We start from the raw sequence: 22,692 nt of genomic DNA, 5'->3' as shown, positions 1-22,692 counted from the left end.
TTTTTAGAGACTCTCTACAGGGCTCTCATCCCTGATGATGAGAGGGGTCTGTTTAGAGAGGATTTGCCAAAGTATGTGGTCATTTGTGATAATGTGAGTTTCCATCGATCAAACATCATAAGGCAATGGTTTGTGACCCACCCGAGGATGCTCATAGAATTCCTCCCACCTTATTCACCATTCCTTAACCCAATTGAGGAGTTCTTTTCAGCATGGAGGTGGAAGGTGTACGATCGTCAGCCACACACACAGATGACCCTGCTGGCTGCAATGGATGCGCATGTGAGGACACCACAGTAGACGCCTGCAGAGGATGGATAAGGCATTCCAAAAGATTCTTTCCACGTTGCATTGGAAGGGAAAATATCCGGTGTGATGTGGATGAGAATATTGGGCTGACAGACAGGAACGTCTGGATGTGTAGAGACAGCACTAGAACAGTGCTGTGGGCAAAGTTGTGCCTTAGGGGTGGTTTCCTGTGTTTCTTTCTAATTTAGTTTTTTTCCTTTGTGCCCCTTGGGTTGTCCAGTCTCTTTCAATCAATAACCCACATACAGTAATATGTAAATAGTACTGTTGAAATTGATATATGCCATAGAAGTGCAGCCTTGTGCATTTTCAATACAGTAACTGTCATCCAAACTGTAGCCTAAGTTTACATCAGGTAATACTGTCAAAGTACACAGTTCCATTGACAACATGCCTAAACATTTTGACAACCTTGTTCGTGAACAATGACTCAATGACTTATCATTCTGATGACACTGACATGATCATTGGCATGAATATTTACTTTTGAGAGATGTACTAAGGATTTTTAGTGACTGACTAGCTTTAGAAACATATCTATTGTATATTGCAGTTTGTACAAATTGTTCTGAGAAATGCACTTATTATTTTGCACATGTTAGGGATGATGTGAAAAATGCACCAAAGCGACTGAGAAAAACTGTAAAAAGATGAGAGAGGCCTGTAATTTTCATCATAGATACACGTCAACTATGACAGACAAATTGAGAAAAAAAAATCCAGAAAATCACATTGTAGGATTTTTTATGAATTTATTTGCAAATTATGGTGGAAAATAAGTATTTGGTCACCTACAAACAAGCAAGATTTCTGGCTCTCACAGACCTGTAACTTATTCTTTAAGAGGCTCCTCTGTCCTCCACTCGTTACCTGTATTAATGGCACCTGTTTGAACTTGTTATCAGTATAAAAGACACCTGTCCACAACCTCAAACAGTCACACTCCAAACTCCACTATGGCCAAGACCAAAGAGCTGTCAAAGGACACCAGAAACAAAATTGTAGACCTGCACCAGGCTGGGAAGACTGAATCTGCAATAGGTAAGCAGCTTGGTTTGAAGAAATCAACTGTGGGAGCAATTATTAGGAAATGGAAGACCACTGATAATCTCCCTCGATCTGGGGCTCCACGCAAGATCTCACCCCGTGGGGTCAAAATGATCACAAGAACGGTGAGCAAAAATCCCAGAACCACACGGGGGGGACCTAGTGAATGACCTGCAGAGAGCTGGGACCAAAGTAACAAAGCCTACCATCAGTAACACACTACGCCGCCAGGGACTCAAATCCTGCAGTGCAGGACGTGTCCCCCTGCTTAAGCCAGTACATGTCCAGGCCCGTTTGAAGTTTGCTAGAGTGCATTTGGATGATCCAGAAGAGGATTGGGAGAATGTCATATGGTCAGATGAAACCAAAATAGAACTTTTTGGTAAAAACTCAACTCGTCGTGTTTGGAGGACAAAGAATGCTGAGTTGCATCCAAAGAACACCATGCCTACTGTGAAGCATGGGGGTGGAAACATCATGCTTTGGGGCTGTTTTTCTGCAAAGGGACCAGGACGACTGATCTGTGTAAAGGAAAGAATGAATGGGGCCATGTATCGTGAGATATTGAGGGAAAACCTCCTTCCATCAGCAAGGGCATTGAAGATGAAACGTGGCTGGGTCTTTCAGCATGACAATGATCCCAAACACACCGCCCGGGCAACGAAGGAGTGGCTACGTAAGAAGCATTTCAAGGTCCTGGAGTGGCCTAGCCAGTCTCCAGATCTCAACCCCATAGAAAATCTTTGGAGGGAGTTGAAAGTCCGTGTTGCCCAGTGACAGCCCCAAAACATCACTGCTCTAGAGGAGATCTGCAAGGAGGAATGGGCCAAAATACCAGCAACAGTGTGTGAAAACCTTGTGAAGACTTACAGAAAATGTTTGACCTGTGTCATTGCCAACAAAGGGTATATAACAAAGTATTGAGAAACTTTTGTTATTAACCAAATACTTATTTTCCACCATAATTTGCAAATAAATTCATAAAAAATCCTACAATTTGATTTTCTGGATTTTTTTTCCTCAATTTGTCTGTCATAGTTGACGTGTACCTATGATGAAAATTACAGGCCTCTCTCATCTTTTTAAGTGGGAGAACTTGCACAATTGGTGGCTGACTAAATACTTTTTTTCCCCACTGTATACATACACATATACGCACACACACACACAAAAACGTATACACACATACACACGTACTGTACACACACACAAATATACATACACATATACACACACACATACACACCTACCGAACACACACCTCCTGCTTTGCCTCACTCCATCCTCTCTATCTGTGTGTGTCTGTGTGTGTAGGAGGCAGAGCCATCAAGTTGGTCATGGAGTACCTGCCTGCTGGCAGTCTTAAGGAGTACCTCCCCCGCAACAAGAGCCAGACCAGCCTGAAGACCCTGCTCAGTTACGCAGTCCAGATCTGTCAGGTACTATAACCCTAGCACTACTACCTACCATACCCCTAACCCTTAATCTAACACTACTACCTACCATACCCCTAACCCTTAATCTAGCACTACTACCTACCATACCCCTAACCCTTAATCTAACACTACTACCTACCATAACCCTAACCCTTAATCTAGCACTACTACCTACCATAACCCTAACCCTTAATCTAGCACTACTACCTACCATAACCCTAACCCTTAATCTAACACTACTACCTACCATAACCCTAACCCTTAATCTAACACTACTACCTACCATAACCCTAACCCTTAATCTAACACTACTACCTACCATACCCCTAACCCTTAATCTAACACTACTACCTACCATACCCCTAACCCTTAATCTAACACTACTACCTACCATACCCCTAACCCTTAATCTAACACTACTACCTACCATAACCCTAACCCTTAATCTAGCACTACTACCTACCATACCCCTAACCCTTAATCTAACACTACTACCTACCATAACCCTAACCCTTAATCTAACACTACTACCTACCATACCCCTAACCCTTAATCTAGCACTACTACCTACCATAACCCTAACCCTTAATCTAACACTACTACCTACCATAACCATAACCCTTAATCTAACACTACTACCTACCATACCCCTAACCCTTAATCTAACACTACTACCTACCATACCCCTAACCCTTAATCTAGCACTACTACCTACCATACCCCTAACCCTTAATCTAACACTACTACCTACCATAACCCTAACCCTTAATCTAGCACTACTACCTACCATACCCCTAACCCTTAATCTAGCACTACTACCTACCATAACCCTAACCCTTAATCTAGCACTACTACCTACCATACCCCTAACCCTTAATCTAACACTACTACCTACCATAACCCTAACCCTTAATCTAACACTACTACCTACCATAACCCTAACCCTTAATCTAGCACTACTACCTACCATACCCCTAACCCTTAATCTAACACTACTACCTACCATAACCCTAACCCTTAATCTAACACTACTACCTACCATAACCCTAACCCTTAATCTAGCACTACTACCTACCATAACCCTAACCCTTAATCTAACACTACTACCTACCATAACCCTAACCCTTAATCTAGCACTACTACCTACCATACCCCTAACCCTTAATCTAGCACTACTACCTACCATAACCCTAACCCTTAATCTAGCACTACTACCTACCATACCCCTAACCCTTAATCTAACACTACTACCTACCATAACCCTAACCCTTAATCTAGCACCACTACCTACCATAACCCTAACCCTTAATCTAGCACTACTACCTACCATAACCCTAACCCTTAATCTAGCACCACTACCTACCATACCCCTAACCCTTAATCTAGCACTACTACCTACTATACCCCTAACCCTTAATCTAGCACTACTACCTACCATAACCCTAACCCTTAATCTAGCACTACTACCTAACATACCCCTAACCCTTAATCTAACACTACTACCTACCATACCCCTAACCCTTAATCTAACACTACTACCTACCATACCCCTAACCCTTAATCTAGCACTACTACCTACCATACCCCTAACCCTTAATCTAGCACTACTACCTACCATAACCCTAACCCTTAATCTAGCACTACTACCTAACATACCCCTAACCCTTAATCTAACACTACTACCTACCATACCCCTAACCCTTAATCTAGCACTACTACCTACCATACCCCTAACCCTTAATCTAGCACTACTACCTACCATACCCCTAACCCTTAATCTAGCACTACTACCTACCATAACCCTAACCCTTAATCTAGCACTACTACCTACCATACCCCTAACCCTTAATCTAGCACTACTACCTACCATACACCCCTAACCCTTAATCTAGCACTACACCTACCATAACCCTAACCCTTAATCTAGCACTACTACCTAACATACCCCTAACCCTTAATCTAACACTACTACCTACCATAACCCTAACCCTTAATCTAGCACTACTACCTACCATACCCCTAACCCTTAATCTAGCACTACTACCTACCATAACCCTAACCCTTAATCTAGCACTACTACCTACCATACCCCTAACCCTTAATCTAGCACTACTACCTACCATAACCCTAACCCTTAATCTAGCACTACTACCTACCATACCCCTAACCCTTAATCTAGCACTACTACCTAACATACCCCTAACCCTTAATCTAGCACTACTACCTACCATAACCCTAACCCTTAATCTAGCACTACTACCTACCATAACCCTAACCCTTAATCTAGCACTACTACCTACCATAACCCTAACCCTTAATCTAGCACTACTACCTACCATACCCCTAACCCTTAATCTAGCACTACTACCTACCATACCCCTAACCCTTAATCTAGCACTACTACCTACCATATCCCTAACCCTTAATCTAACACTACTACCTACCATAACCCTAACCCTTAATCTAGCACTACTACCTACCATACCCCTAACCCTTAATCTAGCACTACTACCTACCATAACCCTAACCCTTAATCTAGCACTACTACCTACCATACCCCTAACCCTTAATCTAGCACTACTACCTACCATAACCCTAACCCTTAATCTAGCACTACTACCTACCATACCCCTAACCCTTAATCTAGCACTACTACCTAACATACCCCTAACCCTTAATCTAGCACTACTACCTAACATACCCCTAACCCTTAATCTAGCACTACTACCATACCCCTAACTCTTAATCTAGCACTACTACCTACCATACCCCTAACCCTCAATCTAGCACCACTACCTAACATACCCCTAACCCTTAATCTAGCACTACTACCTACCATACCCCTAACCCTTAATCTAGCAACACTACCATACCCCTAACCCTTAATCTAGCACCACTACCATACCCCTAACTCTTAATCTAGCACCACTACCATACCCCTAACCCTTAATCTTGCACTACTACCCCTAACCCTTAATCTAGCACCACTACCATACCCCTAACCCTTAATCTAGCACTACTACCTACCATAACCCTTAATCTAACACTACTACCTACCATAACCCTAACCCTTAATCTAGCACCACTACCTAACATACCCCTAACCCTTAATCTAGCACTACTACCTAACATACCCCTAACCCTTAATCTAGCACCACTACCATACCCCTAACCCTTAATCTAGCACCACTACCATACCCCTAACTCTTAATCTAGCACCACTACCATACCCCTAACCCTTAATCTTGCACTACTACCCCTAACCCTTAATCTAGCACCACTACCATACCCCTAACCCTTAATCTAGCACTACTACCTACCATAACCCTTAATCTAACACTACTACCTACCATACCCCTAACCCTTAATCTAGCACCACTACCTACCATAACCCTAACCCTTAATCTAGCACCACTACCTAACATACCCCTAACCCTTAATCTAGCACTACTACCTAACATACCCCTAACCCTTAATCTAGCACTACTACCTAACATACCCCTAACCCTTAATCTAGCACTACTACCTACCATAACCCTAACCCTTAATATAGCACTACTACCTAACATACCCCTAACCCTTAATCTAGCACTACTACCTAACATACCCCTAACCCTTAATCTAGCACTACTACCTAACATACCCCTAACCCTTAATCTAGCACTACTACCTACCATACCCCTAACCCTTAATCTAGCACTACTACCTAACATACCCCTAACCCTTAATCTAGCACTACTACCTAACATACCCCTAACCCTTAATCTAGCACTACTACCTAACATACCCCTAACCCTTAATCTAGCTTTATGTCCACATCCCGGGTCCACCCTAACCCTAGCTTCAACCACAACCCTTAACCCTGGTTGAACAGATCCCTAGATCTGACGGTGTTATAGGTATGTTGTGGGAATGTTGGGACCATTATAGTAATATTATGGTGGTGTTATGGGGATGTTATAGATAGGATCAATTCCAACCATCTCTGTGCCTCCCCTCTGTCCAGGGTATGGACTATCTGGGATCTCGGAATTACATCCACCGGGATCTGGCGGCCCGGAACGTTCTGGTGGAGAACGAGGGCACGGTGAAGATCGGAGACTTCGGACTGACCAAGAGCATCAAGGACAACGAGGGATATTACACGGTCAAAGATGACCTGGACAGCCCTGTGTTCTGGTGAGAGAGAGGGGGAGGGAGGGAGGGAGGAGAAATAAGACTAAGATAGAGTGTAGTACAGAGAGGGGAAGAGATATGAGAGGGAAAGGAAAGAAAGCTGCTCTTTGAAAATGATACTGACTCCATTTTGAATTTGAATTGAAATGTTTGTCCTCCCTCCTCTCCTCTCCACCTGTGCCAGGTATGCCCCAGAGTGTCTGGTCCACTGTAAGTTCTACCTGGCCTCTGATGTCTGGTCCTTCGGTGTCACCTTGTACGAGCTACTCACCTACTGTGACTCAGTCATCAGCCCCATGCCGGTCAGTACACACACACACACACACACACACACACACACACACACACACACACACACACACACACACACACACACACACACACACACACACACACACACACACACACACACACAGGCCTGACAGCATAGCCTTCTGTCCCCTGATTAAGGCAGATGGCGCCAGTCAATGCCTAGGGTGGCTCTGCCCACTCCCGCCAGCCTGTGCCATAATACACACACACACACGTGCATCTCCCTGATTGCTCAGACAAACTGTCACAATATGTCCTCCCTCAGCCACACCAAGTAGCCATGATTAGTACATATCCATTGGGGCTTATTCATACCCCTTTACCACACTGTTCAATTTACAGTTAAGGAACAAGTAGTCTCTCATCTGATCTGAATTCATAGCAGTTAAGTAGCTATTACTGTCTTATACAGTGACTTCAGAAGGTATTCACACCTTGTCTTTTTCCAAATATTGTTGCGTTACAGCCTGAATTTTAAATGGATGAAATTTAGATTTTGTGTCACTGGCCTATATACAGTGGGGAAAATAAGTATTTAGTCAGCCACCAATTGTGCAAATTCTCCCACTTAAAAAGATGAGAGAGGCCTGTAATTTTCATCATAGGTACACGTCAACTATGACAGACAAAATGAGAAAAGAAAATCCAGAAAATCACATTGTAGGATTTGTAATGAATTTATTTGCAAATTATGGTGGAAATTAAGTATTTGGTCAATAACAAAAGTTTCTCAATACTTTGTTATATACCCTTTGTTGGCAATGACACAGGTCAAACGTTTTCTGTAAGTCTTCACAAGGTTTTCACACACTGTTGCTGGTATTTTGGCCCATTCCTCCATGCAGATCTCCTCTAGAGCAGTGACGTTTTGGGGCTGTCGCTGGGCAACACGGACTTTCAACTCCCTCCAAAGATTTTCTATGGGGTTGAGAACTGGAGACTGGCTAGGCCACTCCAGGACCTTGAAATGCTTCTTACGAAGCCACTCCTTCGTTGCCCGGGCGGTGTGTTTGGGATCATTGTCATGCTGAAAGACCCAGCCACGTTTCATCTTCAATGCCCTTGCTGATGGAAGGAGGTTTTCACTCAAAATCTCACGATACATGGCCCCATTAATTATTTCCTTTACACGGATCAGTCAGTCCTGGTCCCTTTGCAGAAAAACAGCCCCAAAGCATGATGTTTCCACCCCCATGCTTCACAGTAGGTATGGTGTTCTTTGGATGCAACTCAGCATTCTTTGTCCTCCAAACACGACGAGTTGAGTTTTTACCAAAAAGTTATATTTTGGTTTCATCTGACCATATGACATTCTCCCAATCCTCTTCTGGATCATCCAAATGCACTCTAGCAAACTTCAGACGGGGCCTGGACATGTACTGGCTTAAGCAGGGGGACACGTCTGGCACTGCAGGATTTGAGTCCCTGGCGGCGTAGTGTGTTACTGATGGTAGGCTTTGTTACTTTGGTCCCAGCTCTCTGCAGGTCATTCACTAGGTCCCCCGTGTGGTTCTGGGATTTTTGCTCACCGTTCTTGTGATCATTTTGACCCCACGGGGGTGAGATCTTGCGTGGAGCCCCAGATCGAGGGAGATTATCAGTGGTCTTGTATGTCTTCCATTTCCTAATAATTGCTCCCACAGGTGATTTCTTCAAACCAAGCTGCTTACCTATTGCAGATTCAGTCTTCCCAGCCTGGTGCAGGTCTACAATTTTGTTTCTGGTGTCCTTTGACAGCTCTTTGGTCTTGGCCATAGTGGAGTTTGGAGTGTGACTGTTTGAGGTTGTGGACAGGTGTCTTTTATACTGATAACACGTTCAAACAGGTGCAATTAATACAGGTAACGAGTGGAGGACAGAGGAGCCTCTTAAAGAAGAAGTTACAGGTCTGTGAGAGCCAGAAATCTTGCTTGTTTGTAGGTGACCAAATACTAATTTTCCACCATAATTTGCAAATAAATTCATTAAAAATCCTACAATGTGATTTTCTTGAAAAAAAAATCTCAATTTGTCTGTCATAGTTGACGTGTACCTATGATGAAAATTACAGGCCTCTCTCATCTTTTTAAGTGGGAGAACTTGCACAATTGGTGGCTGACTAAATACTTTTTTTCCCCACTGTACAATACCCCATAATGTCAAAGTGGAATAATATTTTTAGAAATTGTTACAAATGAATTCAAAAGGAAAAGCTAAAATGTCTTGAGTCAATAAGTATTCAACCCCTTTGTTATGGTAAGCCTAAATACGTTCAGGAGTAAACATGTGCTTAACAAGTCACATTATAAATTGCATGGATTTACTCTGTGTGCAATAATAGTGTTTAACATAATTTTTGAATGACTTCCTCGTCTCTGTACCCCACTCTGTAAGGTCCCTTAGTCAAGCGGTGAATTTCAAACACAGGGAGGTTTTCCAATGCCTCGCAAAGAATGAGACATTGAATATACCTTTGCCCATGGTGAAGTTATTAATTACACTTTGGATGATGTGGCGCAGTGGTCTAAGGCTCTGCATCGCAGTGCTAGCTGTGCCACTAGAGATCCTGGTTCGAATCCAGGCTCTGTCGTAGCCGGTCGTGGCCCAGCGTCGTCTAGGGTAGGGGAGGGAATGGCCGGCAGGGATGTAGCTCAGTTGGTAGAGCATGGCGTTTGCAACGCCAGGGTTGTGGGTTCGATTCCCACGGGGGGGTATGAAAAAAGAAATAATATATCCACTCACTAACTGTAAGTCGCTCTGGATAAGAGTGTCTGGTAAATGACTAAAATGTAAATGTAAAAATGTCTATTCACAATAGCATATTATTGGGCGCCGAGTGGCGCAGTGGTCTAAGGCACTGCATCGCAGTGCTAGCTGTGCCACTAGAGATCCTGGTTCGAATCCAGGCTCTGTCGTAGCCAGCCGCGACCGGGAGACCCATGGGGCGGCGCACAATTGGCCCAGCGTCGTAGGGGAGGGAATGGCCGGCAGGGATGTAGCTCAGTTGGTAGAGCATGGCGTTTGCAACGCCAGGGTTGTGGGTTCGATTCCCACGGGGGGCCAGTATGAAAAAATAATAATGTATGCACTCACTAACTGTAAGTCGCTCTGGATAAGAGCGTCTGCTAAATGACAAAATAATAATTTGTATTCATACACCCAGTCACAACAAAGATACAGGCGTCCTTCCTAACTCAGTTGCCGGAGAGGAAGGAAACCGCTCAGGGATTTCACCAGGAGGCCAATGGTGATTTTAAAACTGACGATGGATCAACAACATTATAGTTACTCCACAATACTAGAAGGAATCCTGTATATAATAAAACTATTCCAAAACATGCATCCTGTTTGCAGTAAGGCACTAAAGTAAAAATTAACTTTATGTCCTGAATACAAAGCATTATGTTTGGGGCAAATCCAACACATCACTGAGTACCAGTCTTCGTATGTTCAAGCATGGTGGTGACTGCATCATGTTATGGGTAGGCTGTCTAGCAATAATCAGCAACCAACTTGACAGAGCTTGAAGAATTAGAAAAATAATAATGTGAAAATATTGTACAATCCAGGTGTGCAAAGCTCTTAGAGACTTACCTAGAAAGACTCACAGCTGTAATCACTGCCAAAGGTGATTCTAACATGTATTGACTCAGGGGGCTGAATACTGAATACTGGGCTCCCGAATGTGGCGCAGCGGTCTAAGGCACTGCATCTCAGTGCTTGAGGCGTCACTACAGACCCCCTGGTTCGATTCCAGGCTGTATCACAACCGGCCGTGATTGGGAGTCCCATAGGGCGGCGCACAATTGGTCCAGCGTTGTCCGGGTTTGGCCGGTGTAGGCCGTCATTGTAAATAAGAATGTGTTCTTAACTGACTTGCCTAGTTAAATAAAGGTTAAATAAAATACATAATAAACTTATCTAATCAAGATATATTAGTGTTCTATTTTTCATAAATGTTTTACTAATGTTAGACATTTTATTCCACTTTGACATTATAGAGTATTTTGTGTAGATTGTTGACAAAAAAAGTACAATTAAATCCATTTGAATCCCACCTTGTAACACAACACAATGTGAAAAAAGTCAAGGGGTGTGAATACTTTCAGAAGACACTGTATGTTGTCTACAGACTGTTTTGAAATAGGTTATAGAATGTTAAATGTAATGTAGAGGTAAGGTTGGATGACTAATGTCTTCTGAATGTTGGTGACAATAACACAACTCTAAGTCACTCCAGTCCTCACTGGCTAGATTTCAGGGGTCATTTCATTTCATCATGTTTCCATGGTGACTTATCTCTGCTCTCCCCCTTCCCCTGACCTGTCCCCACAGGTGTTCTTGAAGATAATTGATCCCACTCAGGGTCAGATGACTGTGATGCGATTGGTCAAGGCGCTGGAGGAGGGGAAGAGGCTGCCCCGCCCTGAGAGCTGTCCTGGAACGGTAGGATCTACCTACCTGTCTACATAACACTGTTTAAAGTCACCCCATCACTCACAACATGCTCTCTCTCTTTAAACTCTCCCTCCACCATAAAGAGGAATCCTCAATATGTCACTCAAATCACCATCCTCTGAGAATTTATTTTCAGCAATTTCTGGAGTTAGAAAAGTGCCTTTAATATATTTTTTTATTCACCTACATTTTTTAAAAACATTGACTAGAATAATTTGACAATCCTAGAAATGGCATGTCTAGAACTCATTATTGAGACTTTGATCTGCCTGTGGGCCTTATGTGTTCGTCTGGCAGGTGTATGAAATATTTTCTGTAACTAACGTTAGTTATGATAGGTATGATAATATGATAGTTATGATAACAATTAATATTTCTGATGAATGTAAACGTAACTTTTTGGTAGCTGTTCAATAGACAACTTTCCAAGTCAAATGCTCTCGTTCAGTGCTGTATTGTCCTGCCTGAGAAAAATGTATACAGTGACAAGTTTTTGATGTTGTGACTATTGTAATCGGCTCTAAGGCAAGTGGCCTCAGACACCGAAAACTGTCATTTTTTCCAATCTAAGGTTAATCTGTGGATTTTATATGTTTTGCCCCTACTCTTGCAATTACATTAGCCCCCCCTCCCCCTAGATTTCACTACAAATATAACATCCAATATGACTGCCACATTACAATTAAACAGTGGTTTAATCACACGTTTTAAATGAACATTTTCTGATTTGTGTACTGTACTTATGACCTGTACTCAATAATATTTTTGTGTACTTTAACTATGTTAGGAATCCAATATACCCACCATATACACTCAAACACCTTTGGCTGGATATAGAAAAGGCAGCAGACTGCTTGGCATGGCAACACCAAGTCACAAGACTCTTTGGCTGCGTTTACACAGGCAGCCCAATTCTGATATTTTTTCACTAATTGGTTCCAACATGACCTGCTGGTTCACTGCATTTGTGATGTTCCGGTGCACTCTTATCCTGTTTGGGTTGAGATGGCACATTGCTTCTTCCAGACAATCATATTCACCATCCTGGCTGTTTGCCCTAGAGTTAAAAAGTGTACTTTTACTCATTTTTTGTGATATCCAGTTGGTAGTTACAGTCGTCCCATCGCTGCAACTCCTGTACGGACTCAGGAGAGGCGAAGGTCGAGAGCCGTGCGTCCTCCGAAACACAACCCCGCTTAACAATGCACGCTTAACCCGGAAGCCAGCCGCACCTGGCAACTGTGTCAGCGTGCATGCGCCCGGCCCGCCACAGGAGTCGCTACAGCGCGATGGGACAAGGACATCCCGGCCGGCCAAACCCTCCCTTAACCCGGACGACACTGGGCCAATTGTGCATCGCCTCATGGGTCTCCCGGTCACGGCCGGCTGCGACACAGCCCGGTATTGAACCAGGATCTGTAGTAACGCAGCTTGCACTGTGATGCAGTGCCTTAGACCGCTGTGCCACTCTAGAGGCCAGGCTAAAGTGTTTGAGTGTAATCGTGTTGGCCATATTGGATTCAGAACACAGGAGGTTGGTGGCACCTTAATTGGGGAGGACGGGCACATGGTAATGGCTGGAGCGGAATGAGTGGAAAGGTATCAAATACATCAAACATGGTTTCCAGGTGTTTGATGCAATTCCATTTGCGCCGTGCTGGACATTATTATGAGCTGTCCTCCCATCAGCAGCCTCCACTGATTCAGAATAAATGTATTCACACCAACAGTCTTGATAGGCATGACTGTTGTACACAATAAAAAGAAAATAGCCTAATTTACAAAATTCATATTTACAGGTGATTTAACCTCCATCAAATGTTATTATGCATCCTGACTAGTTGCATCACCGCCTGGTATGGCAACTGCTCGGCCTCCGACCGCAAAGCACTACAGAGGGTAGTGCGTACGGCCCAGTACATCACTGGGGCCAAGCTTCCTGCCATCCAGGACCTCTATACCAGGCGGTGTCAGAGGAAGGCCCTAAAAATTGTCAAAGACTCCAGCCACTGTAGTCATAGACTGTTCTCTCTGCTACCGCACGGCAAGCCGTACCGGAGCGCCAAGTCTAGGTCCAAAAGGCTTCTTAACAGCTTCTAACCCCAAGCCATAAGACTCCTGAACAGCTAATCGTGGCTACCCGGACTATTTTACTGCTGCTCTTTAATTATTTTTCACTTAACACTTTTTGGTATTTTCTTAAAAAACGGCATTGTTGGTTAAGGGCTTGTAAGCATTTCACTGTAATGTCTACACCTGTTGTATTCGGCGAATGTGGCACATTTCTTTTTATTTGATTTGATTTGATTATGGCAGCCATATTTGATTTTGGATGCCATATTGGATTTGAGACTAAATATAATCTGTGATTGCCCCTTTGATTTAATTGCAACACTAGGGGCTAAATATTTTTTTTAAACGTGTAACTCTATGCATTTTTGTCAGGCTGGACCATACAGCACTGAATGAGAGCAATCAATTGAACAGCTACCAAAAAGTGAAGTTTACATTACATTCATCATAAATATTCATAGTTGATATTTCCGCCTATTGTATATGTGTGTTTCCAGGCCTATATTTCCAAGATGAATAAATATATCCTAATGCTGTTTGTTTATGTACAGTGCATTCAGAAAGTATTCAGACCCCTTCACTTTTTCCACATTTTGTTACGTTACAGGCTTATTCTAGAATAGATTAAATAACATTTAAAGGGTACCAAAAAATGTCTTCAGCATTAAAGGTCCCCAAGAACACAGTGGCCTCCATCATTCTTAAATGGAAGAAGTTTAGAACCACCAAGACTCCTAGAGCTGGCTGCCCGACCAAACTGAGCAATCGGGGGAGAAGGGCCTTGGTCAGGAAGGTGACCAAGAACCCAATGGTCACTCTGACAGAGCTCCAGAGTTCATCTGTGGAGATGGGAGAACCTTCCAGAAGAACAACCATCTCTGCAGCACTCCACCAATCAGGCCTTTATGGTAGAGTGGCCAGACGGAAGCCACTTCTCAGTAAAAGGCACATGACAGCCCGCTTGGAGTTTGCCAAAAGGCACCAAAAAAAAAAGAACAAACTCTCAGACCATTAGAAACAAGATTCTCTGGTCTGATAAAACCAAGATTGAATTATTTGGCCTGAATGCCAAGCGTCCCGTCTGGTGGAAACCTGGCACCATCCCTACGGTGAAGCATGGTGGTGGCAGCATCATGCTGTGGGGATGTTTTTCAGCAGCAGGAACTGGGAGACTAATCAGGATCGAGGGAAAGATAAACGGAGCAAAGTACAGAGAGATCCTTGATGAAAACCTGCTCCAGAGCGCTCAGGACCTCAGACTGGGGCGAAGGTTCACCTTCCAACAGGACAACGACCCTAAGCACATAGCCAAGACAACGCAGGAGTGGTTTCTGAATGTCCTTGAGTGGCCCAGCCAGAGCCCGGACTTGAACCGGATCGAACATCTCTGGTGATACCTGAAAATAGCTGTCCAACCTGACAGAGCTTGAGAGGATCTGCAGAGAAGAATGGTAGAAACTCCCCAAATACAGGTGTGCCAAGCTTGTAGCGTCATACCCAAGAAGACTTGAGTCTGTAATCGCTGCCTAAGGTGCTTCAACAAAGTACTGAGTAAAGGGTCTGAATACTTATGTAAATGTTATAGTTTTTATCAATGTAAAAAAAACATCTAAAAAAACAATTTAATCCATTTTAGAATAAGCCTGTAACGTCACAAAATTTGGAAAAGGTTAAGGGGTCTGAATACTTTCCGAATGCACTGTATGTAGGGGATACAGCGGACTACTTGTATTCTGAATTTGAGCAATATCAGAGCTTGCAATATTAGGTTACATGAGCTTATGTGGCCCATCCCCCTCCAGCCAGGCATTATTCTGCACTGTTGAGTTCAGGGGGTGTGTCACAATATCTATCAATTTAACCACTTTTGCATTTTTTAAAATTACACAACCATCCATTTCATATATGGGAGACCTTAGAGATATGGAAAAACATGGTTATGTTTTGTTATACTTCGGGTAGGGGTATCTAGCCTAGTTGTCTGGCAGGTGTATGAAATTGTTTCTGCAACTTACATTAATTATGATATAATGTTGTTTTGCAGGTGTATGAGTTGATGAGGAAGTGTTGGGAGAGCACCCCCGACAGGAGGATCACCTTCAAGAGCCTCATCGACGAGTTCACCCGCATGCTTGCCAACAACAGCCTGTAACCACGGCAACCACCTCTACGCAAAGCCTTACCTACCACATATACAATCCCAGGGGTCAAGGGTGAAAGGTTAAGGATCACAGACTATGGTGACCTGGACTAAAAAAACACATCGGAATCAGTGCTGCTGCAGAACACTTTATTTCACGCCGTTGTTGATATCCTATATACTTACACTTCTGTTTTTTCCTCAAGAGATATTATACTAGAGATATATATTATATGGATAAATAAACTATATGAATGAATACATACATAGTATATGGAATGAAACATGTCCAAACATGTAGCTTTGACCCCTCGCTGAATGTGACACTGAGCTGTGTACACCTCTATTTCACCTGGGACCCACCACTCAGTCTGACCTTTCACCTTTTATCAAAACGTATCAGCTCCGCCTTTTTCATATTGCCATGTGTGTACGTATGGACCTGTGTCATTATAATCATTTCTAATATGGAGAATGGAGAAAAGGGTTCAAGAAAAAGAGAGAAAGAGGCCCTCAACTGGACCTGTGCAAGATGGACTCTTCTCTGTGAAGGGTCATGGGGTTTCTGTGAGCTCCTGTCTCTGTGAAGGACTCTGGAAAAGGATTGCTATGGCCACTGTGAAGATGACACAGTGAAAAAGCCAATGACATGTAAGTGAACATGATTCTGACATCCACACCCCACCTGACCATGGACTGACTGCATGGAACCACCTGCCTGTGAGTTGTGAAAGATGTGTGGGATATAGGATACTGGTGAAATATCAAATCACATTTTTATTTTCTTTCTTCGTAAACAACAGGTGTAGACTAACAGTGAAATGCTTACTTACGGGCCCTTCCCAACAATGCAGAGAGAAAGAAAATAGAGAAATAATAGAAAAGTAAAACATGTAATAAAAGTAATAATTAATATACAATGAGTAACGAGATGTGTGGGATATAGAATACTGTTAGCAGTGGGTTGGATTGGGATAAAGAATACTGTTAGCAGTGGGTTGGATTGGGATAAAGGATACTGTTAGCAGTGGGTTGGATTGGGATAAAGGATACTGTTAGCAGTGGGTTGGATTGGGATAAAGGATACTGTTAGCAGTGGGTTGGATTGGGATAAAGGATACTGTTAGCAGTGGGTTGGATTGGGATAAAGGATACTGTTAGCAGTGGGTTGGATTGGGATAAAGGATACTGTTAGCAGTGGGTTGGATTGGGATAAAGGATACTGTTAGCAGTGGGTTGGATTGGGATAAAGGATACTGTTAGCAGTGGGTTGGATTGGGATAAAGGATACTGTTAGCAGTGGGTTGGATTGGGATAAAGGATACTGTTTACAATGAAGTGAGGAGGATGGGAAAGTAGTACCTGTGGTAGACAGTTGAGGGCAGTATAGCTTACCTAAACTTTACAGTAATCTGCTCATATATCTAAACAGCTTCTTAAGTAAAGCCATAATGTGTATGTCTGATATTTCATTTGTCTTTATTTGAATATATAATAAATAATATTGGGTGTGTGTGGACAGAAGGAAGGAGATGAAAGACAAAGAACAGAGCCTACAAAAGGTGGGATTTGAGACCATCTAACAGCTAAAACCACAGAAATAGAATTAGCGGGACATACATTGCTGTATATCTCATGTATTTTCATATGCCAGTAAGGCCTACAGCACTTGCAGCAGTGGAGGCTGGTGGGAGGAGCTATAGGAGAACGGGCACATTGTAATGGCTGGAATGGACACAATGGAACGGTATCATACACATCAAAGATATGGAAACTACATGTTTGACTCCGTTCCATTAATTCCATTCCAGCCATTACAATGACCCAGTCCTCCTATAGCTCCTCCCACCAGCCTCCACTGACTTACAGTTATTTTTACCATAGGCAAACACAAACAGTAGCAGTTGTTGAAAAGGGAAAACTTGGAAAATGTGATATTGAGAAGGTGTGTAAAGCAGGTGCTGGACAGACCATGTGTGCACTCACAGTGAGACAGAGCGAATTAGATAGTCAATGCAAGAAGACAACGACACAGAATAGTTTTTTCAGTTTCAGTCCATGTTTATTCTGGAATGTAAAAGACAATTCCTTCTGCTCATAAAGAAGAGAAAACAAATAAATGTTTAAGAGGAATAAGACAAGAAAATGATGACTGAATGAAACATTTACATAAATACACAATTCAAATAAATACAATCTAAAATGTTATTTTTTTGCCTTCTGTTCTGTGTCAAATTCCAAAAGCGTCAAACGCAATATTAACTATTGAAAACATATATTTCTATATTACAGCAGTAAATATGCATGCTAAAATTCAATTGCTTCTAGAAATAGCTTATTCACAGTAAAGCAATATCAACGTAGTTGTGATATAAAATATTGCAAAATCTAGGGTAGAGATTTCAGGTCAGAAAAAATCCACATACTTTTAAAAAACAGTACAAAGCAAATAGCACACCCAATCTGAGTCTACAGCCTTTAAAATGTTCCATTCAGTCGTAAAGACTTCAGTATTGCAAAGCTGATCACACACAAACACACGGTTCATATGGTTCAGTACCCTAGGTACAGGCTCACTCTTTGAGCTCACCTAGCCTAGTACCAACACGACAGACACGTCAAACTAGCTGATTCTCCTACAACACTGACCGTGTACCTTGTTTCCAATCAATATAACAATACGCCTAGATGTCAACATGCAGAGATGGGCACAACCAATATATATGTCCCGTGTAGCTCAGTTGGTAGAGCATGGCGCTTGCAACGCCAGGGTTGTGGGTTCGATTCCCACAGGGGACCGGTATGAAAAAAATATATTTAAAAAAATGTATGCACTCACTAACTGTAGGTTGCTCTGGATAAGAGCATCTGCTAAATGACTAAAATGTAAATATGGGAAAGCCCTTAACCCAAACCCTTCAACCTCTGGTCAGGTCACTGGTTCTAGCAAAACTAAAAGCACTCAGATGAGAGATGCTCAAATCTGGCCCTTGAGGCCAATTCCACTGCTGATTCTCATTCTTCCCCTTTAACCAGGGCTTGCTGTAGACCTGGAACATCATAAACGGTATACACTGACTGTACAAAACACTGCTCTTTCAATCAGTGTAGATGAAGGGGAGGAGACAGGTTAAAGAAGGATTTTTAAGCCTTGAGACAGTTGAGACATGGATTGTGTATGTGTGCCAATCAGAGGGTGAATGGGCAAGACAAAAGATTTAAGTGCCTTTCAACGGAGTATGATAGTAGGTGCCAGGCGCACCAGTTTAAGTGTGTCAAAAACTGCAACACTGCTGGGTTTTACACACTCAACAGTTTCCCGTGTGTATCAAGAATGGTCCACCACCCAAAGGACATCCAGCAAACTTGTGGGAAGCATTGGAGTCAACATGGGCCAGCATCCCTGTGGAACGCTTTCAACACCTTGTAGAGTCCATGCCCCAACAAATTGAGGCTGTTCTGAGGGCAAAAGGGGAGTGCAACTCAATATTAGGAAGGTGTTCCTAATGTTTGGTATACTCAGTGTACATGCAAGACTATAGGGAACACTTCTAAGAGGAGACGAAGACAGAGAGATGTCCTGCAGAGGTAAAGAGGTATCTGTGCTGTGACTATCATCCTTACTATATGGTAACAGACCTGGAGCATACCGTAGGAGCCCTCAACTGAACGCTCACACACACACACAGCAGCCAGAGACAGACCAGAGAAAAAGAGAGGAATCAAAATGGAACGACAGTGCAAATAAACACAGGCTGAGCTAGCAGCTGGAGCTGTTCTTCTCTCTCCCTCTCTTTCTCTCTCTCGCTCGCTCTCCTCTCTTTCTTTCTCTCTCCCGCTCCTCTCTTTCTCTCTCTCTCTCTCTGCTGTCTGTTCCCCTCATACCTGCCAAAAGCAGGTTATTAACGCACACATACACTCATTCACACACACACACTCACACAAAGCACAGACTACACTGAATAACTATAACAACCTATGGACCTGCTATAGGCAAAGAACACACAGGCACAGCTCTGCGTAGCACTGTGACACATCCGGTAATGGCTTTAGAGAGAAAAGGCTAATACAATCACCGGAGAACCATTAAAACAACACAGACTGGCTTAAAGCACCTGACTACAGACAGACATTATAACCTGCCTGGGTCTGCCTTTTACAGACACTGACTGAGACAGAGAGACAGACTCCTATGGTCACACACACACACACGCACGCACGCACACACACACACACAAATAAATAAAGAAGCTACACACACTTCTAAGCATTGCCTTTTAAAGACGTGGTAGAAGCTAGCAATCAGCTGGCTGGAAAGGCCAAGTCCAACACACACACACACACACACACTTGCACACACACAGTAAAAGTAAAAGTCTGGCTCTAAGCCAGTGTAACACAGTGCTGAGAGGGGTTTCAATATGTTACAGCTTTGCCCGCTAAGAGCATGATATATGACACCACTAAAAACATCTGTGCTTCAAATCAAGTCACGTGACACAGGACAACGCAGATTCTTCAACTCAAGAGTGGAGGATGAAATCAGACAGATTAGAGAGAGTAGGGATCAGATAGAGAAAATGAGAGAAAGAAAGGTGAAAAGAGAGAAAGAAACTGACAGATTGATTGATTGTAGCACAGTACACATAGAAAGGTAATGCCCTTGTATGCCCTCATGTTGGCATTGTGATATTTGTTGGTACAGTAGTTGTTGTTATTGCCTGGGTCTAAGGCTGAAGTCCTGTGCCAGCACTTAACGTGGTGCTAAAGCCCTCATCCCATGCCCTCTCCTGGGGCCTTCGTACCTCCCTCTGTCAGACCCCAAGGGTTGGTTTTCACTGCCTTTTCACTTTCACTGTACCACAGAGGTAGGCAACCCCGGTCCTGGAGTGCCGCAGGGTAGGCAACCCCGGTCCAGGTGTGTTGAATTTAGGCAATCACTGAACTGATTAATTAACTCAGTTGGTCAGATGTGGTGCCTAGTTGAAACAAAATCCTACAGTACCTTTAGCACTCCAGGAACAGTGTTGCTTACCACTGCTGTACCACGTTAATCCCAAGGGGATTCATTGAAATTCGATTCATGGCTTGATGAAAATTGGCGATTATTTTTATACATATGCTTCTGTCTTTTTACTTTCTGAATTGACTGAATCCAAATGGAATTGACTCCAATCTCTGAGATAATTCAACATGGCTACTCTCCTGAATCTTTCTGTTTCCTGTTTAATTTCTATTGGCAGCTTATGAAGCAGTATTAAAGAGTTGATTGGTTTGTTTGTGTCGCCACAGCCCTTCCCGTCCAGAAAAGTCATTTAAAAAGAAGAGCGAAGCCTGGGAACCTCTTCTGTTCCTTATTGCAATTCTGCGACTGAGCCATTGTTCAATGGCCCCTACAGAAAACGACAGCCATTATAAACAGTGGAAGGTTTCCATCCTGTACCTATCACACACAGCGCCATAAGAAGAAGGCCACGGTCTAGGAAATGTCCATCCACTAGCTAGTTATAATACATGGCTATATGGACCCAAATAAGTGTCCACTCAGTGACTATTGTAATAGCTATAAGGTACCAAGTTAGGTGTCTATTCATTTGCTAGTATACCAGGCCAATGGGGGCCTATACGTGTCCTTTGTTCAAGGTTAAAAGCAGTGATTAGACATCCCTCTCCCTGTGTCTCTGAGTTTCCAGGGTAGCCCAGCTTTCTTCTACCCTGGGAATGGCTGATCACTCCTACACTTACAGCACTGCACAACACGTACACAACACATCAAGGTCTCCGCAAAGACAGAGATAAAAGGCGAGCTTAGGCGGTCATAAAATGGGAAAGACACTGAGGAAGAGAAAAACACGTCAGTTACAGTGAGTCATCAAATCATCTCTGTCTGCAACACTGGCCAGTTTCCCCCGTTTGAAGAAAAGTGCACAGAGAGCTAGAAACAGAGCGATAGAAACAGGGAGAGAGAGAAACCTGATTACACACTGACTGGCCTTCAACAAGGCAGACTGACTGACTGGCAGACTGACTGAATGACCCTGAAATACAGAAGCAGCTCACATACATTAGAAACAATGTACAGAGATTATTAGTCAATAAACATTTCACATCAACTGAGAAGAGAGTTAAGAGTTCAGAGTTAAGGCTTGAACAGGACAAAAGCAACATAGTGGTGTGTGTGTTTGTGTACCAACGCCATACAACACTAAAGCTGAGACTGTTTGTACTGTATGGTTTAGGAGTTAGGGTGCAGGGGGTCAGAGGTCATCTCTAGATTCTCTTCTTCTTGAAGTAGTCAGCGTACTGACCCCCCAGCCCCTGGGAGTGCTGCCCCACGTACGCCCCCTCTGATGTCATATCATGCACCGCCAAGTGAGGGTACTCCCGCTTCTGCCCCCGAGCCGCCTGATTCTGAGAGAGAGAGAGAGAGAGAGAGAGAGAGAGAGAGAGAGAGAGAGAGAGAGAGAGAGAGAGAGAGAGAGAGAGAGAGAGAGAGAGAGAGAGAGAGAGAGAGAGAGAGAGAGAGAGAGAGAGAGAGAGAGAGAGAGAGAAGATTATCAAAGATCTGTCACCTGAGCCAAGGCCTGTTCACCCCGCTACAATCTAGAAGGTGGAGAAAGTACAGGTGCATCAAAGGTGGGACCAAGAGACTGAAAAACAGCTTCATCACTAGCCAGCCTCTGCCTGGTACCCTGCCCTGAACCTTAGACACTGATCTAGCCGGCTATCACCCGGTACTCTACCCTGCACCTTAGAGACTGC

At 43.3% G+C, this 22,692-nt stretch overlaps 2 protein-coding genes across 3 annotated transcripts in view; one reads left to right on the top strand and one right to left on the bottom strand.

Moving 5' to 3' along the window:
* jak1 (Janus kinase 1) overlaps positions 1 to 16,769 on the top strand; it is an 86,748-nt gene extending 69,979 nt beyond the window's left edge. Inside the window, exons 20-24 of the mRNA XM_045205453.1 lie at positions 2,671 to 2,795; positions 6,799 to 6,971; positions 7,153 to 7,270; positions 11,595 to 11,705; positions 15,835 to 16,769. Coding sequence (XP_045061388.1) covers positions 2,671 to 2,795; positions 6,799 to 6,971; positions 7,153 to 7,270; positions 11,595 to 11,705; positions 15,835 to 15,942 — 635 coding nt within the window. The 3' untranslated portion in view covers positions 15,943 to 16,769. The remainder of the gene's footprint in view (positions 1 to 2,670; positions 2,796 to 6,798; positions 6,972 to 7,152; positions 7,271 to 11,594; positions 11,706 to 15,834) is intronic.
* A 2,619-nt stretch (positions 16,770 to 19,388) lies between these two features.
* The window catches only part of raver2 (ribonucleoprotein, PTB-binding 2), a 125,930-nt gene continuing 122,626 nt past the window's right edge, over positions 19,389 to 22,692 (bottom strand). For both annotated transcript variants that reach the window (XM_041840088.2, XM_041840089.2), the window contains exon 15: positions 19,389 to 22,341. In XM_041840088.2, the coding sequence (XP_041696022.2) occupies positions 22,201 to 22,341 (141 nt within the window). In that variant the 3' untranslated portion in view covers positions 19,389 to 22,200. The remainder of the gene's footprint in view (positions 22,342 to 22,692) is intronic.

This window comes from Coregonus clupeaformis, chromosome 20 (genome assembly GCF_020615455.1).
Source record: "Coregonus clupeaformis isolate EN_2021a chromosome 20, ASM2061545v1, whole genome shotgun sequence".
In the NCBI taxonomy this organism is placed as follows: Eukaryota; Metazoa; Chordata; class Actinopteri; order Salmoniformes; family Salmonidae; genus Coregonus; species Coregonus clupeaformis.
The sequence above is the reverse complement of the archived record's forward strand: the minus strand, read 5'-3'. Positions and strand labels throughout refer to the sequence as shown.